This window comes from Alligator sinensis, unplaced genomic scaffold (assembly GCF_000455745.1).
Source record: "Alligator sinensis unplaced genomic scaffold, ASM45574v1 scaffold262_1, whole genome shotgun sequence".
Lineage (NCBI taxonomy): Eukaryota > Metazoa > Chordata > Crocodylia > Alligatoridae > Alligator > Alligator sinensis.
This window is the reverse complement of record NW_005841904.1, coordinates 3,925,865-3,940,493: the sequence shown is the minus strand read 5'-3', so window position 1 is coordinate 3,940,493 and position 14,629 is coordinate 3,925,865. Positions and strand designations below refer to the sequence as shown.

The following is a 14,629-nucleotide window of genomic DNA, read 5'->3' as shown; positions in this document are numbered from 1 at the left end:
GCAACAGGTGGTGTGACGGGGGGGGGTGCGTGTGTGTGGTGCTGTATGCACGTGTGAGGGACCGGGCGTGCGTGTGTGCGACGGTGCATGTGTGCGTGGGGGAGCGTGCGTGTGTATGACACGGGGGGGGTGCGGTGTGACGTGGGGGGGGTGCACGTCAGTAAACATCTTTGTACAGTTACCTCCAGCAAATGAGCCAACAGGTGTTTGCCAAACCAGACCCGAGGGAGATGGCTATGCATTGAAAAGCTTGTCTAACTATCCCAGCTCTGCAGTCAGTCCAACCAAAGATCTTGCCATGAATGATGCGTGCCCCCAGTGACAGCATGGCGGCGGTAAGCAGGGGAGCTCCCCAGGCACCAGCGGTGCTGTCAGCAGGGGGTGGTGAGTGCCCGCAGACACCACCGGCAGTGGTGGCAGCAGCCAGCGGGGACCATGGACCGCCCACAGACCACCCGCCTGCACGTGCACGCGTGGGCACCCTCTACACGTCACCCCTAGATCTTGCCCTAAGAAACCCTTGCGTCCTGCATGGCTTCTGGACCACGGCGGCTACACCCTCACTCTTGCACTCTCTGGAACCCCCACCACAGTTGTACGCCTCTGACCCTTTGCTGAAGTGTGATCGCAGTCAAAGTAATGTCACCCTCCTCCTGCTTACCAAACAGGCCTCTTCTCTTATTTATTAAAATGAGAAACACAGGGTGCAAGGCAGAGAAAAAAAAGAGTTAAATAACATTTGGAAGACAAAAAAAGAGACTAGAACAGCTACATCACCAAGCCTGTCTGGACTTTCTCTTCATCTTTAATTTACCTAGTATAATTTACCTTTACATGTCTAGCATATCAAGACTGGTTTCACTTATTTTCACAATTGTTAGCACTGGTCTCAGGATCTGGTAATTTTGGTAAGGGAATATGACTGGAGAAAATCTTAGCTGCTTGGTCACACATTTAAGAGAGCCAATGGGTATCAGCTCTATTTCAGGTCCAAATAAGTAGTTGAGACATCAATCAAAAACACGTGATATCAGCACCTGGATTTTCATTTGCGACCCAAAAAAGAGATGGTTGGTTAATTGCCCAACAGTGACGTGCCATTCATCTGTAGCCATTTTAGGTTTAAATGGTGTTTTAGGTTAAAATAGCTGTTTAAATACATTTATTATAATGCTTCCCTTATTCATAACTAACCTGTTTTACATCCATCTTTAAATTAAAATTTGCAAATACAATAAACATTTTCATAATCAGGTCAAGATACAGTATCAGTGTGATACTTAAGACTGCTACAAAGCAATTAGTAGGACTTTATAAGTTTAAAGCAGAGTTCCTGCTGACTTGTGCTGAACACTTGCAAAATCAGGTACCTAGGTATTAAGTTAAGCACCCAGAAAATGAGGAGTTTAGAATTAGTGACCACTTGAGAAATGTCTCATTTAATCATCTGGCCTCTTCAGTTCCTGCTTCTTTCTCTCAACCCAATATGTCCCAAGTTTCCTTGTCCAGCTCATCCCATCTGTCTCTTCCTTTCTCCCATTCACTCCCAGTACCAGTCTCTGTCCCCAAGATTTTCATTCAAACTCAATTCCTACTCTCACCCAAGCCTTCTGAGCTTCTTGCACTACATTAAGGCCAGCCAGTCTCAGTTGTCCCTCCACCTCAGCCCCTTGTCAGGTCCCCTTCCCTTCTGTTTCCACTCCTGCCCAAACTGGTTCTTAATTCCAGTCTCATTATCCAAACAGTCCTTTTGTCAAATCTAAATGCTCCTTCTCAGTCCAGTCTTCCCACATCATCCTTTTCAGGTCTTGGCCCCAATCTCTTATCACCATTTCACTGTCTGCTGAGTTCTAGGTTGCCTTCCTTCCCATAACAAATGGGTCACAGTCCCAGCCTTCCTGTTCCAGTCTCCTTGCTGAACCAATCTTAGTCCTGTCTCACCATGCTTCTTATCACAATCTGTTCTTTTTCGTCCTACCTGGTATATTTTTTACCCCTCTTCATTTGAACCAGCCTGCTGCTTCTTTACATGCTACCTGGATAGCAGCAGCCAGACTAATGAAATCACAGGACACAGGCTCCCTAGACCCATCAGCAGCTGGAAGCAACCATGATAAGGAAAGTATTCATTTACTCCAATAGTGCAGGGCTGGAAAACATGCTCAGTTGCTCTTTTCTGATGGTACATGTATATACACCTCAGCTTTATCCAGATTTGCACTGGAAGCAAGATAGGCTCAAGCATGGGCACAGATAATGGCATAATCAGATTTTAGAGGTTAAATGTCAAAGGCTAGGGCCAGAAGTTACACATAAACTGGTTTAAGTGATCAGAAACTGGTTTAACCCCGTAACAGAGCAGAAGCCCAGTGCAAATAAACCAGTTTCAAAATGGCTGAAACTGGTTTAAGATAAATCCTGTTGAATGTAGTATCAGACTTAACTGACTTGGGTCAAACTGGTTTATAAAACTTCTGTTCCAGACCCCTTCCTGGTTCAAGTTAAATTACAGACCCCCAGCATGGCAGCAGGCTTTTCAATCCTGGGTTGGGCTGTGCTGTCTGCTCCAGAGAGCAGGGCTGGCCCCAGCCCTCTGCTCCCTAGCTGGAGCTGTGAGGGCCCACCGACAAGGGTGGGGTGGGGCAAGTCTGGGTAAGGATGCAGCCCGGTCTACGGAGGGGAACTGCCCCCCCAAGCAAACCCTGGCTGGGGTCTGAGCCAGGGAAGGGGGTTAAACACCTCTTCCCTTGCTCAAACTTACTGCTGGCTGTGACTGTGGACTACAAATCCCAGAGGCACCTGGAAGCAGGAATAGGAAGTTATGAACATCCCTGCAGAGTCCTGTTGCTGTAATTCTGGACTGCAAATACCAGAGACTTTAGGGGCAGCAGGAAGAGGAAGTGAACACACAGCCAGAGAGCCATGCTCTATGCTCTCCAGCTTCTGGCCTGAGCCACTGCAGGCATGTGGCTGCATTTCCCAAATCAAAGGTAAATGTCTGTTCACTTCTGTTTTGATTTAATCTGTGCTGTTTTGACTAACCTGTAAAGACTGAATCGATTCAACCTAGGGCTTTCTGACTGCCTGTACTTAGCCAAAGAGTCTTACCTGAGCAAGTTGCAAAATGCCATTTTTCATGGCTTATAATTTGGCCAAATGTCAGCAGCAATGGGGATGGCAAAGAGATGTCCCTGACGTAAAAGCCAACCTCATCTAAAATCAAAGTCCTTGCTCCAGAAGGGGGGAAAAGAGCATCTTAAACAAAGGTGGCCAAAATGTCTAACTTGATATTTTTCCCTAGCCTCACTCCTAAAAATCAGTTGAGCTGTTTGGGCAGAAATTTTCCAAAATAATTTCAGCCTAAAGTAGGCACCTGGAAGGGAGAATTTCAGATCAAACTGTCAAAGTTTGTTAAAGTTATAATAACTGTAAACAGTCCTATAATGGGACAAGTCAGGCAGTTGTAATAGTAAGTGGCCCAACCAGCCTGGACTGTAACATCAAATCCTCTAAAGTCAAGTCCTCCTGGAGCATGAATCACACTGTGTTCAGATTGTTTTGCATTCTTTCTGCAACTTTTTTTCAGAACACAGTATTCATGCTTCTCGTCTAGTACTTCTTGGACTATCAAAGCTCTCTCAACATCAAGAGAACACAGTCTCCACTTAGTGTTCTTTGATCAAATGCAGAGAGCGTTTTATCAGGCAAATCAGACAAAACATTTGTGGTCAACTGTAAGAGCCTGAAGACAGATTATATTATATTTTATAGTTTTGATGTAAATACATCATAAGCCTTGAGAAGTTACTGTACATTCACAGTAGATACCATCAGAAGAACTGTTGTAAAGATCAAAGAACTGTAGTATTATCAGATTTGTGTACTGATTTGAGACTGCAAATCCAGGAATCTGAATTCGATCTCAACACCAGTGTAAATGTAGATTAACACCAGTTCATAACCTATGAAACTGAGATGGAAATTGGGCCACTTGGAAAACTTACATTTCAAAGGGATATCCAGAAATCATAGGATCATAGGAAAGAGGGGCTGGAATCCACCTTACAATGTTGAAATCAGCTTTGAATAATAGATGCTGTTAATAGATCTACGGCAGCTAAGGAAAGTTTTGGTTTCTTTGAAGACAACGAAGTCTAGCACCACTATTCCCTCTTTGTGTCTTTTCATTCCTAACATACGTGAATATTATGCAATTCAATATAACTAGAGATTGTGACTATATGGACAGCTGGCTTTGATCCCCACTTAGGTTGTTCTAAATGTCACTGAGAAAAAGTAATTTTCTCTTAGATAAGCAATGATACTTGATTTCAGATCTGACTCCCACAGCACAAGGTACCTTGTAGGATACTATGTCTTTATAAAGATAATAGGATACAAAGGGGATAGATACACTAGATATTTAGAAACAGAGAAAAGTAGGGCTGAAAGTGATCCCAGGAGGTCATCTAGTCCAGTGGCTCTCAACCTATTTTGTACCGGGACCCATTTGCCAAGATTGATGGCTTGTCCTGACTTACACCCCCTTGGCCCTGCCAGTGCCCAACCCACAGTCCCCTGCCCCCCTGGGCCCTTCTGGCACCCCTCATCCCCAAGCTACAGCCCCTTGGCCCTGCTGGTGCCCCTCAGTCCCAACCTATAGCCCCTTATCCTTGCTGGTACCCCTCACCCCCAAGCCACAGCCCCCACCCCCACACCCAGTCCATGCTGGTGCTCCTCTCCCCTAATCCGCAGTCAGTCCCCCTCCCCTCCCAGCCCTGCTGGAGGGGGTCCTCAGCTGCCCCGTCCCACTTGGACCAGAGCATGAGCAGTGAGTGCAGGCCCCTGGCCCCATGCTGCCAGCCCAGGCACACAGCTTCCTACTGCAAAGGACCGCCCCTGCCTCCTTCCCCCATTGAAGGGCCAGGCGCCATCTCCCCCAGCTCCCCCTTCTTCTCCCCCTGCCACAGCCCTGCACCTGGCCACTGTCCCCAGCACCGGCAGACACACACACACGTGCACCCGTGTGTTCACACATACACACAGCCCTTCCCCCTCCGCCCCCCAGCCCTCTGGACAGTCCCTTGGATTCCCATCCCTCACTCCCCATACACTTACCTGCATCCGGTGGCTAGGGTTGCTCCCACGACCTGGCCTCGCCATATGCTAGCTATGTGTCTGTGCACGCAGATGCACATGCACCCACTTCCTCCAATCTACCCAAGCAGCCACTTTCAAGCTGGAACACTGCCAGCCTGCAAGGGAAAACCCATGCTTTCGCGGGTTTTTCTGGGACTTCCTCGCGACACTTTCAAATATTCTTGGGACCTATTTTTGGGTGGCGACCCAAAAGGTTGAAAAATGCTTATCTAGTTCAATCCGCTGCTCAAGGCAGGATCATCCCTATGTAAACCATCCCAGTCCAGTACTTGCCTAATCTGCTCTTAAAAATCTTCAAGGATGAAGATACTACAAGGTCTCTAGGTGGCCTGTTCCAATGATTGACCATCCTCATAGTGAGCAAGTTCTTCCTAATATCCAACCTAAATTTCCCATGTGAAATTTGAAGGCATTGTTCTTTGTCCTGTACCCTACAGCCACAGAAAATAGTCTTATCACAATCCTCTGTATAACCATGCTTCACGTATTTGAAGGCTTTTAAAAAATCTGTTCCCCCCTCTCTCTTCTCCAGACAAATAAACCAAGTTCTTTGAGCTTTCCCTTGTAAATCATGTTTTCCAGGCCTATAATAATTTTTGTTGCCCTCCTGGGCTCTTTTTAATTTGCCCATTATTATATTCCCTGAAGTACAGTGTCCACAAGTGGACACGGTAGTCCAGGTGAGGCCTCACCAATACCAAATAAGGCAGAAGGATCATCTCCTTTGTCTTGAGAGCAATGCTGCTATTAATACAGCCCAGTATATCATTGGCCTTTTTACAAAAAGAGCACACTGTTGGCTCACATTCAGTTCACAGTCCACTATATCAAGGTCATTGTGGATTCTAATCCTACCCTCCAGAGTGTTTGTAACTGAGTTTGGTTTCATCTACAAGTATGCTAATTGTGCACTCAACCCCATTTTCCAAGTCATTAATGGAGCTATTAAATCATACTGGACCCAGGACAGACCCCCTACTTGATACCTCCTCTCAACTAGAGACTGACTGATTGATGACTACTCTTGGAGCACATTGATCCAACCAGAAGATCCTGCCCACTAGTTCTGTGAGTTTGTTGAAGTCTGCTCTTCTGAAGCTCTTTGCCTCTATTCTGTTGCTCTTCTTCCTTAGGAACATGAACTCTATGATTTCATGGTCACTGTCACCTAAGTTGCATTTTGCCCTTACATTCTTAATCAATTGTCCTCACATTCCTCATGTCTCATCTGTCCTCAAATTCTTAATCAGTTCCTCCCCATTTGTGAACAGCAAATCAAAAAAAGCTTCCTCCTAACTGGCTTCTCCACCACTGTTAAAAAAGTTAGCCCTGATGCTCTCCAACAACTTGATGGGTCACTGTGCACTGCTGTGTTAACCTCCCAGCTGATGTCACAGTAATTAAAGTCCCCCATGAGAACCAATATGGAAACTTCTGCTAGTTGTTTTAAGTTGCCTCACCTACTCTTCTTCCTGGTTGGTAGTCTATATCAAACAACCACCATGACACCCCTCTTACTGTCTCCTTACCTTGACCCAGGGACTTTCAATAAGTCTCCCCCTTACTTTACACTGCACCTCAGAACAAACATATGCCTCCTTTATTTAGAAGGCAACACCACCTCCTTTTCCTCCACCTGTCCTTCATGAACAAGTTATGGGTATCAATGGAAATACTCCAGTCATATGAATTATCCCACGAGTCTCTGTTATCCTAATTCCATTCTACTTCTATGACTATACTAGGACTTCCAGCTGTTCCTGGTTATTCCCCATGCTTCTTACAGTAGTGTATGAACAGCATAGATAACTAGTTGATTGCCCTAACTTCTCTCTTAGAACATTGCTAAGGCTACCTCTATAGTCTCCTTTTACCTTGCTTTTATCCAGGTCACATGGGTCTCTACTTCCCTCTGTGTTTTTGTCTATATCCCCCAGTGAACTCAGTTTAAAGCCTTCCTCACCAGGTTAGTGAGGCCAAGATGGTCTTCCCTCTCTTCATCAGGTGGACTCTGTCTCTTCCTAGCAGTTCTTTTCCTTGGAATGCCACCGCATGGCCAAAGAAGCTAAAGCCCTGTTGGTGACACCATCTATTCAGTCATGTGTTGATTTCCAGAATGTGTGAGCTCCTGCCTGGGCCTTTACCCAGGATAAGAAGGATCAAAGAATACACACTTGCAAGTATAAACTTCATAAAATTGTGTCTAAGATGAATATACCCATTACGAACACTCAATGTGATCTTCAAACAATTTACCAATTTACCAGCAGAGCACCTGCAGATGTATCAGATTGCCTGGGATATTCTGCATTGAAATATCTGTTCCAAAAAGTATAATAAGTAGAATACTACATTGTAGTAAGAAACCCGCCAAGATTAGACTTGTGTGGTTTGTTTACAATGCAAAATACATGCAGTAGAGGTTTCTACTTCTTCCTCACGTAAACTTATTAATGCCTTTGAATTTAATGGTACTTGTCAAAATATTTTTAAAATTTGGGTCACCTATTGAGCCTACTTCATTCTGAATTTCAAGTAATTAAAAAAAAAATACACTAGCTTACTTGGTATCTGTATTCTGGCACAGTTACAGGAATAGCACAGAAGATGCACATGGAAGCATAAAGCTTGGTGATGTCAGCAGCCATGTCTCACTAATCTTAATTAGAATCTGTGAGTCTGGGAAGGAAGAGACTTGTAGATGTCCTATTTCTTCTAATTGATCTGCTGATTGTGGGGCTAGTGCATTTTGATGCTTTTCTTGATGCTTGTCCATTACAACTATGATATCTAGGTACTCATGCCATGTACATCTGAGCACCTACCAGAGACTGGTACTTACTGACTAACCTAGATACTGCCATAGCAAATGGCTATCATCACGAAAGCTGGCCATAGTGTTTAGTGTATTCTGAGCCTGCCATTTAAGGTTGGCAAAAATAATATAATCCCAGCCATGGTGGGATGATCTGTAATGGCCTTTGCCACAGGTGAGTGAATTATGACTCAGTTGAATCATGCCTTTTATCTATTGGTGTCCTAAAGGAGTTTATAAATTGGGTAGATAGGAATCATGTCATTCATTGAAATGCAGCCACCCGTGGGAAAGTGTGACACTGGAGAGCTGTTTAGTGACACACAGCTGCTGAATTTGGGGCAAAACTCAAAAGAAGAATTGTAATGTCAAGTCCATAGAAGAGACTTTGGCAGATTTTCAGTGGTTGTTGCATTTATTCCAGGGGATGCCCCACCATCCTTTTTTTCCATAAGCATCTCTGACTTTTGGGGGTTGTACTAGAAAATGTCTGTCGTACAGGATGCTCTGCCTAGTTCAGAAGCTGCTAAACAGTTATTGCAGGTCAGTAAACAAGTTTACTGCATTCCTAACCCAGACTCATATGATCCTGGGGAATTTTGTTTTTAAAGCCAAAGACAACCAAGTCTTTCACCATAACGGTTGGCAAGAAAACTCACTGGCATTCATGCTAAGGCAGCAAAGACCTTAATAGTCAGAGACACGGGCATTGTTCTGTTGATTAGGAGGCTGTCAGCAAGGTGGAGCCTGAGTTACACTCACCATAAAGCTATGATAAAGGAAGACTTCATAAAATGGGAGAGAACCTCAGTGGACGTGGGAAGGTTTGGCATGAGGCCCCATTTTGCTGCTTTGACATGAATGCCAGTGAGTTTTCTTGCCAACCATTATGGGCGAAAGACTTGGTTGTCTTTGGCTTTAAAAACAAAATTCCCCAGGATCAATTTTTGCATTGTAGATGAGTTGGGAGAATCAAGTTTGCATTTTCACTATAGCATGGTTGCTTTGTTACATGTGCAACACTCAGGGCAGAGAGTACTTTACAAATCTGTTGAGATATGCTGGCAGGTTTTACATTTCTTCTCCTGGCATGGTCTGGATCCATTCTGTGAGCTTTGGGCCACAGGAAGTTTGCTTCTGGTGATGAGATTAGTGAGGTTCAGTACTTGTTTAAAGGCTGAGATGGGTGGTTCTGGGAAGATCTCTTTAAGAATTGGGTCTTCTAGTATGGGTTGCAGTTGTTTGAGGATTTTCCATATACATTCCAGGAAAGGATGGTATGTCATTACTAATGGCATGAGATTCCTGGTGATTTTCTTTCTGTATTGCAGCAGTTCTTTACATGATATCCAGGTGACTCTTTCAAAAGTGGGATCTCTCTCTCTCTTGGGGAGTGTTCTTGTTGAGTTAAAGCCCTTTTAAGATTTGCAACATGATGATCATGGGTGTTTTCCTCAATACAAATGTAGTAGTATCGGAGGGATTGGCTGTATATTACAGCTTTCTTGGTGTGTTTAGGGTGATTGCTAGTTCTGTGCAGATATGTATGTTGGTCCGTGGGTTTCTTGTATATGGTAGTTTGCATTTTAAAAATAATACTGGATGATCCCAATGATGATATTCAATGATCCCAGCTATAAACTGTGTTATTCAGACACTGTGCATGTCACTGTAAGCATTGCCCTGCACCATGAAAGCTGTGCCAAACACTCTGGTGGCTATAGGACAAAACTTAGGGGCTTATTTCACCCAAATCTATGGAAATAGGTAGAAAGCATCACACACCAGGAACGTCTGTCTGTGGCATACACAAAGAAATTAGGTAGCTTTAAAGAACAGTTGAGTGGATGCTAACTTTTTAAGCAGTAAAAGAAGCAAAGAACCTGATAGGATAGTGGCAAACATTTCTCATCAGCCAATGGGAGGTTTTAGACTGATCCTGACTTTTTCAGATCAAAAAGTAAAGCATGCAAGCTATTAGGAAGGAGAGATTTGTTAGCATTGCTGTGTGTTCAGAGATTATCCAGTAAATTAGTATAATAAAGTCTCTAAGCTCTTTAAATAAGTATAGTGAGCTGATCATGAACTAAGTTTCTATATAAAGGTAGACTTCCCTATCACTAATAAAAGAATTGTTTTAAAAAGTCAGCCATGCTGGATGAGTAAATGAGGCAAATTAAGATGAGAGTGTTATGAGAGAGGTTAAGGACCTCTTAAGTTCCCTTGTGATAAAAGGTTTATTTTTATTAAAAATAATGAAAGTATTGAAGGATTTTCTTATCCTGCAGTGACAAATTAGTTAATGTAAAATTGTTTTACTCAACCATGGGCAGAGCCCTCCTGATATGGGTGACAACTGGGAAAAAGCAAAATAGGAAAAAGGGGGACAAGTGGATCCAATGTTGTGTGGTTTGACAGAGCTCACAGTTTTTGCCACCTGTCATTGTTGACCGATTGCAGTCATTATAATGATACCTCTTATCTAAAGTCTGCCTATTCTTCCAGTTTAGCTTTAAAATGTATATGTCTTGAAAGAAAGAAGCATGGGAGTAAATCAGATGCACACAGAACCTTTGTCTGAAGGACTAGTAGGAGGCACACTGAACTCTCCACATGGAGAAAAGGGAGAAACTTGGTTTGGATAGGAGGAGGAGCCTTACCATACCGGGGAACTGAGGTTTGCAAAGAGTCTCTGAAATCAAAGGGAATGTGAATTGGATAGCAGATCAGATAAAGTGCATAAAAAGTTTGATTTGAAGTTAGTAAGTTCCCACCTACATAATTCTGTTCCTGGAATCAGGGGTGACATGTAGGGGGTGCACGGTCAGTGGGATTGGCTGTTGGGGGACCCCTCCCCCGTCAGCGGGATCGGCTGCCGGGGGACCCCCCTGGTTGCTGACTGGTCTCAGGGGATTCAAGAGGCACCAGACACCCATGCCTGGAATTTGCAGCTCAGCTTTATTTACTGTCTACAAAGATTTCAAGAGCCTTAACATGGAGAGATCATTGTTTCCTAATTATCAACCCTGCTCCAGTTTAGGGACATGGTTGTGGCCAGTAATATGCCTGATTTGAAATCCTTGTGAGCTTTGAAATTCCATGCTTTGCAGAACAACAGTGTTGTTCAATAGGACTCGGGTTTAGTTAAATACAGGACCTGCACTTTGCTCTGGTTTAAAGCAGCTGCATCTCACTTCAGCTGAGTAGGGTAAGAAAGATCCATTGGTCTGTCCAGAAACCTGTCCTTTGTCTAAACCATAGGCTGGGTTTCCCTGTGCCATGAAGTAATGTGTTGTAGTTTACTGGGGTCTCTTAGAGTAAATATGGTTTGACCAAGTTGGTATTTGGATTAGAAATCTCCAAGGAATGCCACCAGAAGGCACACTGGTGAACCCATGTACAACATCCTGAAGTTTGAGTCAGTACTAAACAAATGGCCCAGCAGGGTGTAAGTGGACAGCAGTCTGCTTGATGTCCCATCCTGTCATCTCCTCCACAGTATCTCATATCTCAAGGTCAAAAATCCTCCTGAGTCCAATGGCCAATTAGCTGGCCTGGTGAAGGCACACCAGTTTCTGTAGCCAATGAAAAGAGATGGATACAGGACATTTGGCCATCTTTGACTCCCTAGCCTGAATGACTAGGGAGACATTTACAGCAGGGATGACCGGTACCAGTTCCAGCCAAAACTCACCCCCCTGGACATGTGGCAAAACATGATAAGCACTCTAGCGCTATGCCTTAAGATCAAGGTAGCATATGCATACTCTCAAGCATAGATCATTGTCATTAGGGAAGAGCAGTCAGCCAGATGTCACCTGAGCCTCCATAATTTTTGAGTTTCCACATTTCTTTGATAATTCCCTATAGTCACACCTGGTACTTCCATCCCATACCATTTTGCCTAATGCCTATAATTGTTCTTGCCTAGGATCTAATAAGTTTTGAGTCCTGCAGCATCCTTACCAAGGATCTATAACATTATGCCCCCTTCCCACCATGAACCCACACATAAGCACTAACTATACAACAAAAGGTGAGCCTGCTACTTTACAGTCATACTATTGAAACCTTAGGGGCACTGTGAAAATATTGTTTTAATAGGTTCGCAAAGTTTTAGTTCTCCTAGTTCCTAAATACTTTCTTTGGGAGCAAATAAACAGTACATCAATGTATAGAAATAGAAATTGTTTCAGGGTATAGGCTTTGCTTCATTTTAAATAGTTGGCCTGATTGGGTAATGGATTCTTTATGGAACTGTTAGAAAAGAAGTTATTTCCAGTAGGGATGTCATTTCAGCAAGGTTGAAAATGTGCTGCTTCCACCAACACGTTTGATGGATAGTTAGAAACATGCCTTCTGCATTGCATGCATTTGTTAAAAGATTTGACTGACAACTGAAGACATCTTCTAAGGATCTGCAGTAGTACACTGCATTTTTAATGACCCTGTCTTGGGTGTTACATATCTAAGTAGAAAAGAAATGAGTTATGGGTCTAAATAGAAAAAAAACCACAAGTGCATCAGGGTGATAACAGTAATTTCTTGATTACATATAAAACAGTAAAGTTGCTACAGTCATAGTCCTATGTCACTTGATCATTTATTGCCTCCCTTGTTAATATCATCCCTCTCCTTAGAATCAGGTGCTATCATTTATGTTTTTGTATGGGTGGCTATGTTTCTTCAGTTTGCTTAAGACTGCTATGATTTAGTTAATTTGAATATGGAGCATAGATTAAATCTGTCTCAGGGCTTTAAAATCCTAAATCATCTCGACTTCTGTCATCAGAAATTGTTATGATGCAAGAAAAATGGTGTATGGAAATGGATATCATCTGATACTCAATTCTCCTCATAGGATCATGGAAAACTAGGTTGGAAGGGACCTCAAGAGGTCATGTAGTCCAACCCCCTGCTCACAGCAGGACCAACCCCAACTAGATCATCCCAGCCAAAGCTTTGTCTAGCTGGGTCTTAAAAACCTCCAAGGATGGAAATTTCACAACCTCTCTGGGTAGCCTGTTCCAGTGTTTTACTACCCAACCAGTGAGAAAGTGTTTCCTAATACCTAACCTGAACTTCCCTTGCTGCAACTTGAGACCATCGTTCCTTGGTCTGTCATCTGCCACCACTGAGAACAGCCTAGTTCCATCCTCTTTGGAGCCGCCCTTCAGGTAGTTGAAGGTTGCTATTAAATCCCCACTCAGTCTTCTCTTCTGCAGACTAAATAAACCCAGCTCCCTTAGCCTCTCTTAAGAAATTATGAGCCCCAGCCCCCTAACCATTTTGGTTGCCCTTCTCTGGACTCTCTCCAATTTGTCCACATCCTTTCTGTAGTGGGGGGCCCAAAACTGGACACAGTACTTCAGATGCAGCCTCTCCAGTGCTGAAGAGAGGAAAAGAATCACTTCCCTTGCTCTGCTGGCAACGCTCCTACTAATGCAGCCCAGTGTGCTGTTAGCTTTCTTGACAACAAGGGCACACTGCTGGCTCATATTCAGTTTATTGTCCACTGTAACCCCCAGGTCTTTTTCTGCAGAGCTGCTGATTAGCCAGTCAGTTCCAAGCCTATATTGGTGCATGGGACTGCTCCATCCTAAATGCAGGACATTGCACTTGTCCTTATTGAACCTCATGAGATTTCTTTTGGTCCAATTTGTTGAGGTCTCTCTGAATACTAGTTCTACCCTCCAGAGTGTCTGCTCCTCCCCTCAGCTTGGTGTAATCTGCAAACTTGCTGAGGGTGCACTCCATCCCATCTTCCACATCATTGATGAGGATATTAAACAAAACTGGCCCCAGGACTGACTCCTGGGGTTCTCCACTTGATACCAGCTGTAATCTAGACATACAGCAAATTGACTACTACCCTCTGAGCTCAGTGATCCAGCCAGTTTTCTATCCACCTTACAGACCATTCATCCAACCCATACTTTCTTAGCTTGCTTGTGAGAATATTGTGGGAGACTGTATCAAAAGCTTTGCTAAAGTCAAAGTATATCATGTCCACTGCTCTTCCTGCATCCGCCCAGCCAGTCACCTCATCATAGAAGGCAGTCAGCTTTGTCAGGCATGACTTGCCCTTGGTGAATCCGTGCTGCCTGTTTCTAATCACCTTTTCCCCCAAGTGCTTAGAAATGGATTCACTGAGGACCTGCTCCATGATTTTTCCATGGACTGAGGTGAGGCTGACTGGTCTGTAGTTCCCTGGATCTTCCTTCTTCCCTTTCTTAAAGATGGGCCCTATATTTGCCTTCTTCCATTCATCCAGGACATCTCCCAATTGCCACGTTTTCAAAGATGATGGCCAGTGGCTCTGCAGTCATATCAGTCAACTCCCTCAGTACTCTTGGATACTTTGTGTCCAGCCTAATGGACTTGTACACATCCAGCTTTTCTAAATAGGCCCTCTAACCTGTTCTTTAGCCAGTGTTGGTGAAAGAACCTCCTTCTCTTGTAATTTTGATCAGCATGAATATAGTAAGTGCTAATAGATTTCAGAATCAATGTTTGATTTTGATGATAGGGAACACAGCAATTGCCATCATAGTAGATCAGACGTGAGCAGGGGCAGATCAAGGGGGCATGACAGTGTGGCTGCCCCCTGCCCCCAGCTTCGGCAGTGCAGCTGCACCCCCCATTTGACTGCAG

At 44.0% G+C, this 14,629-nt stretch overlaps 1 protein-coding gene across 1 annotated transcript in view; it reads right to left on the bottom strand.

The window, feature by feature from the left end:
- The window catches only part of CHST14 (carbohydrate sulfotransferase 14), a 10,554-nt gene extending 2,746 nt beyond the window's left edge, over positions 1-7,808 (bottom strand). The window contains exon 1 of the mRNA XM_025197754.1: positions 7,725-7,808. Within this exon, the coding sequence (XP_025053539.1) occupies positions 7,725-7,808 (84 nt within the window). The remainder of the gene's footprint in view (positions 1-7,724) is intronic.
- Positions 7,809-14,629: the final 6,821 nt, after the last annotated feature.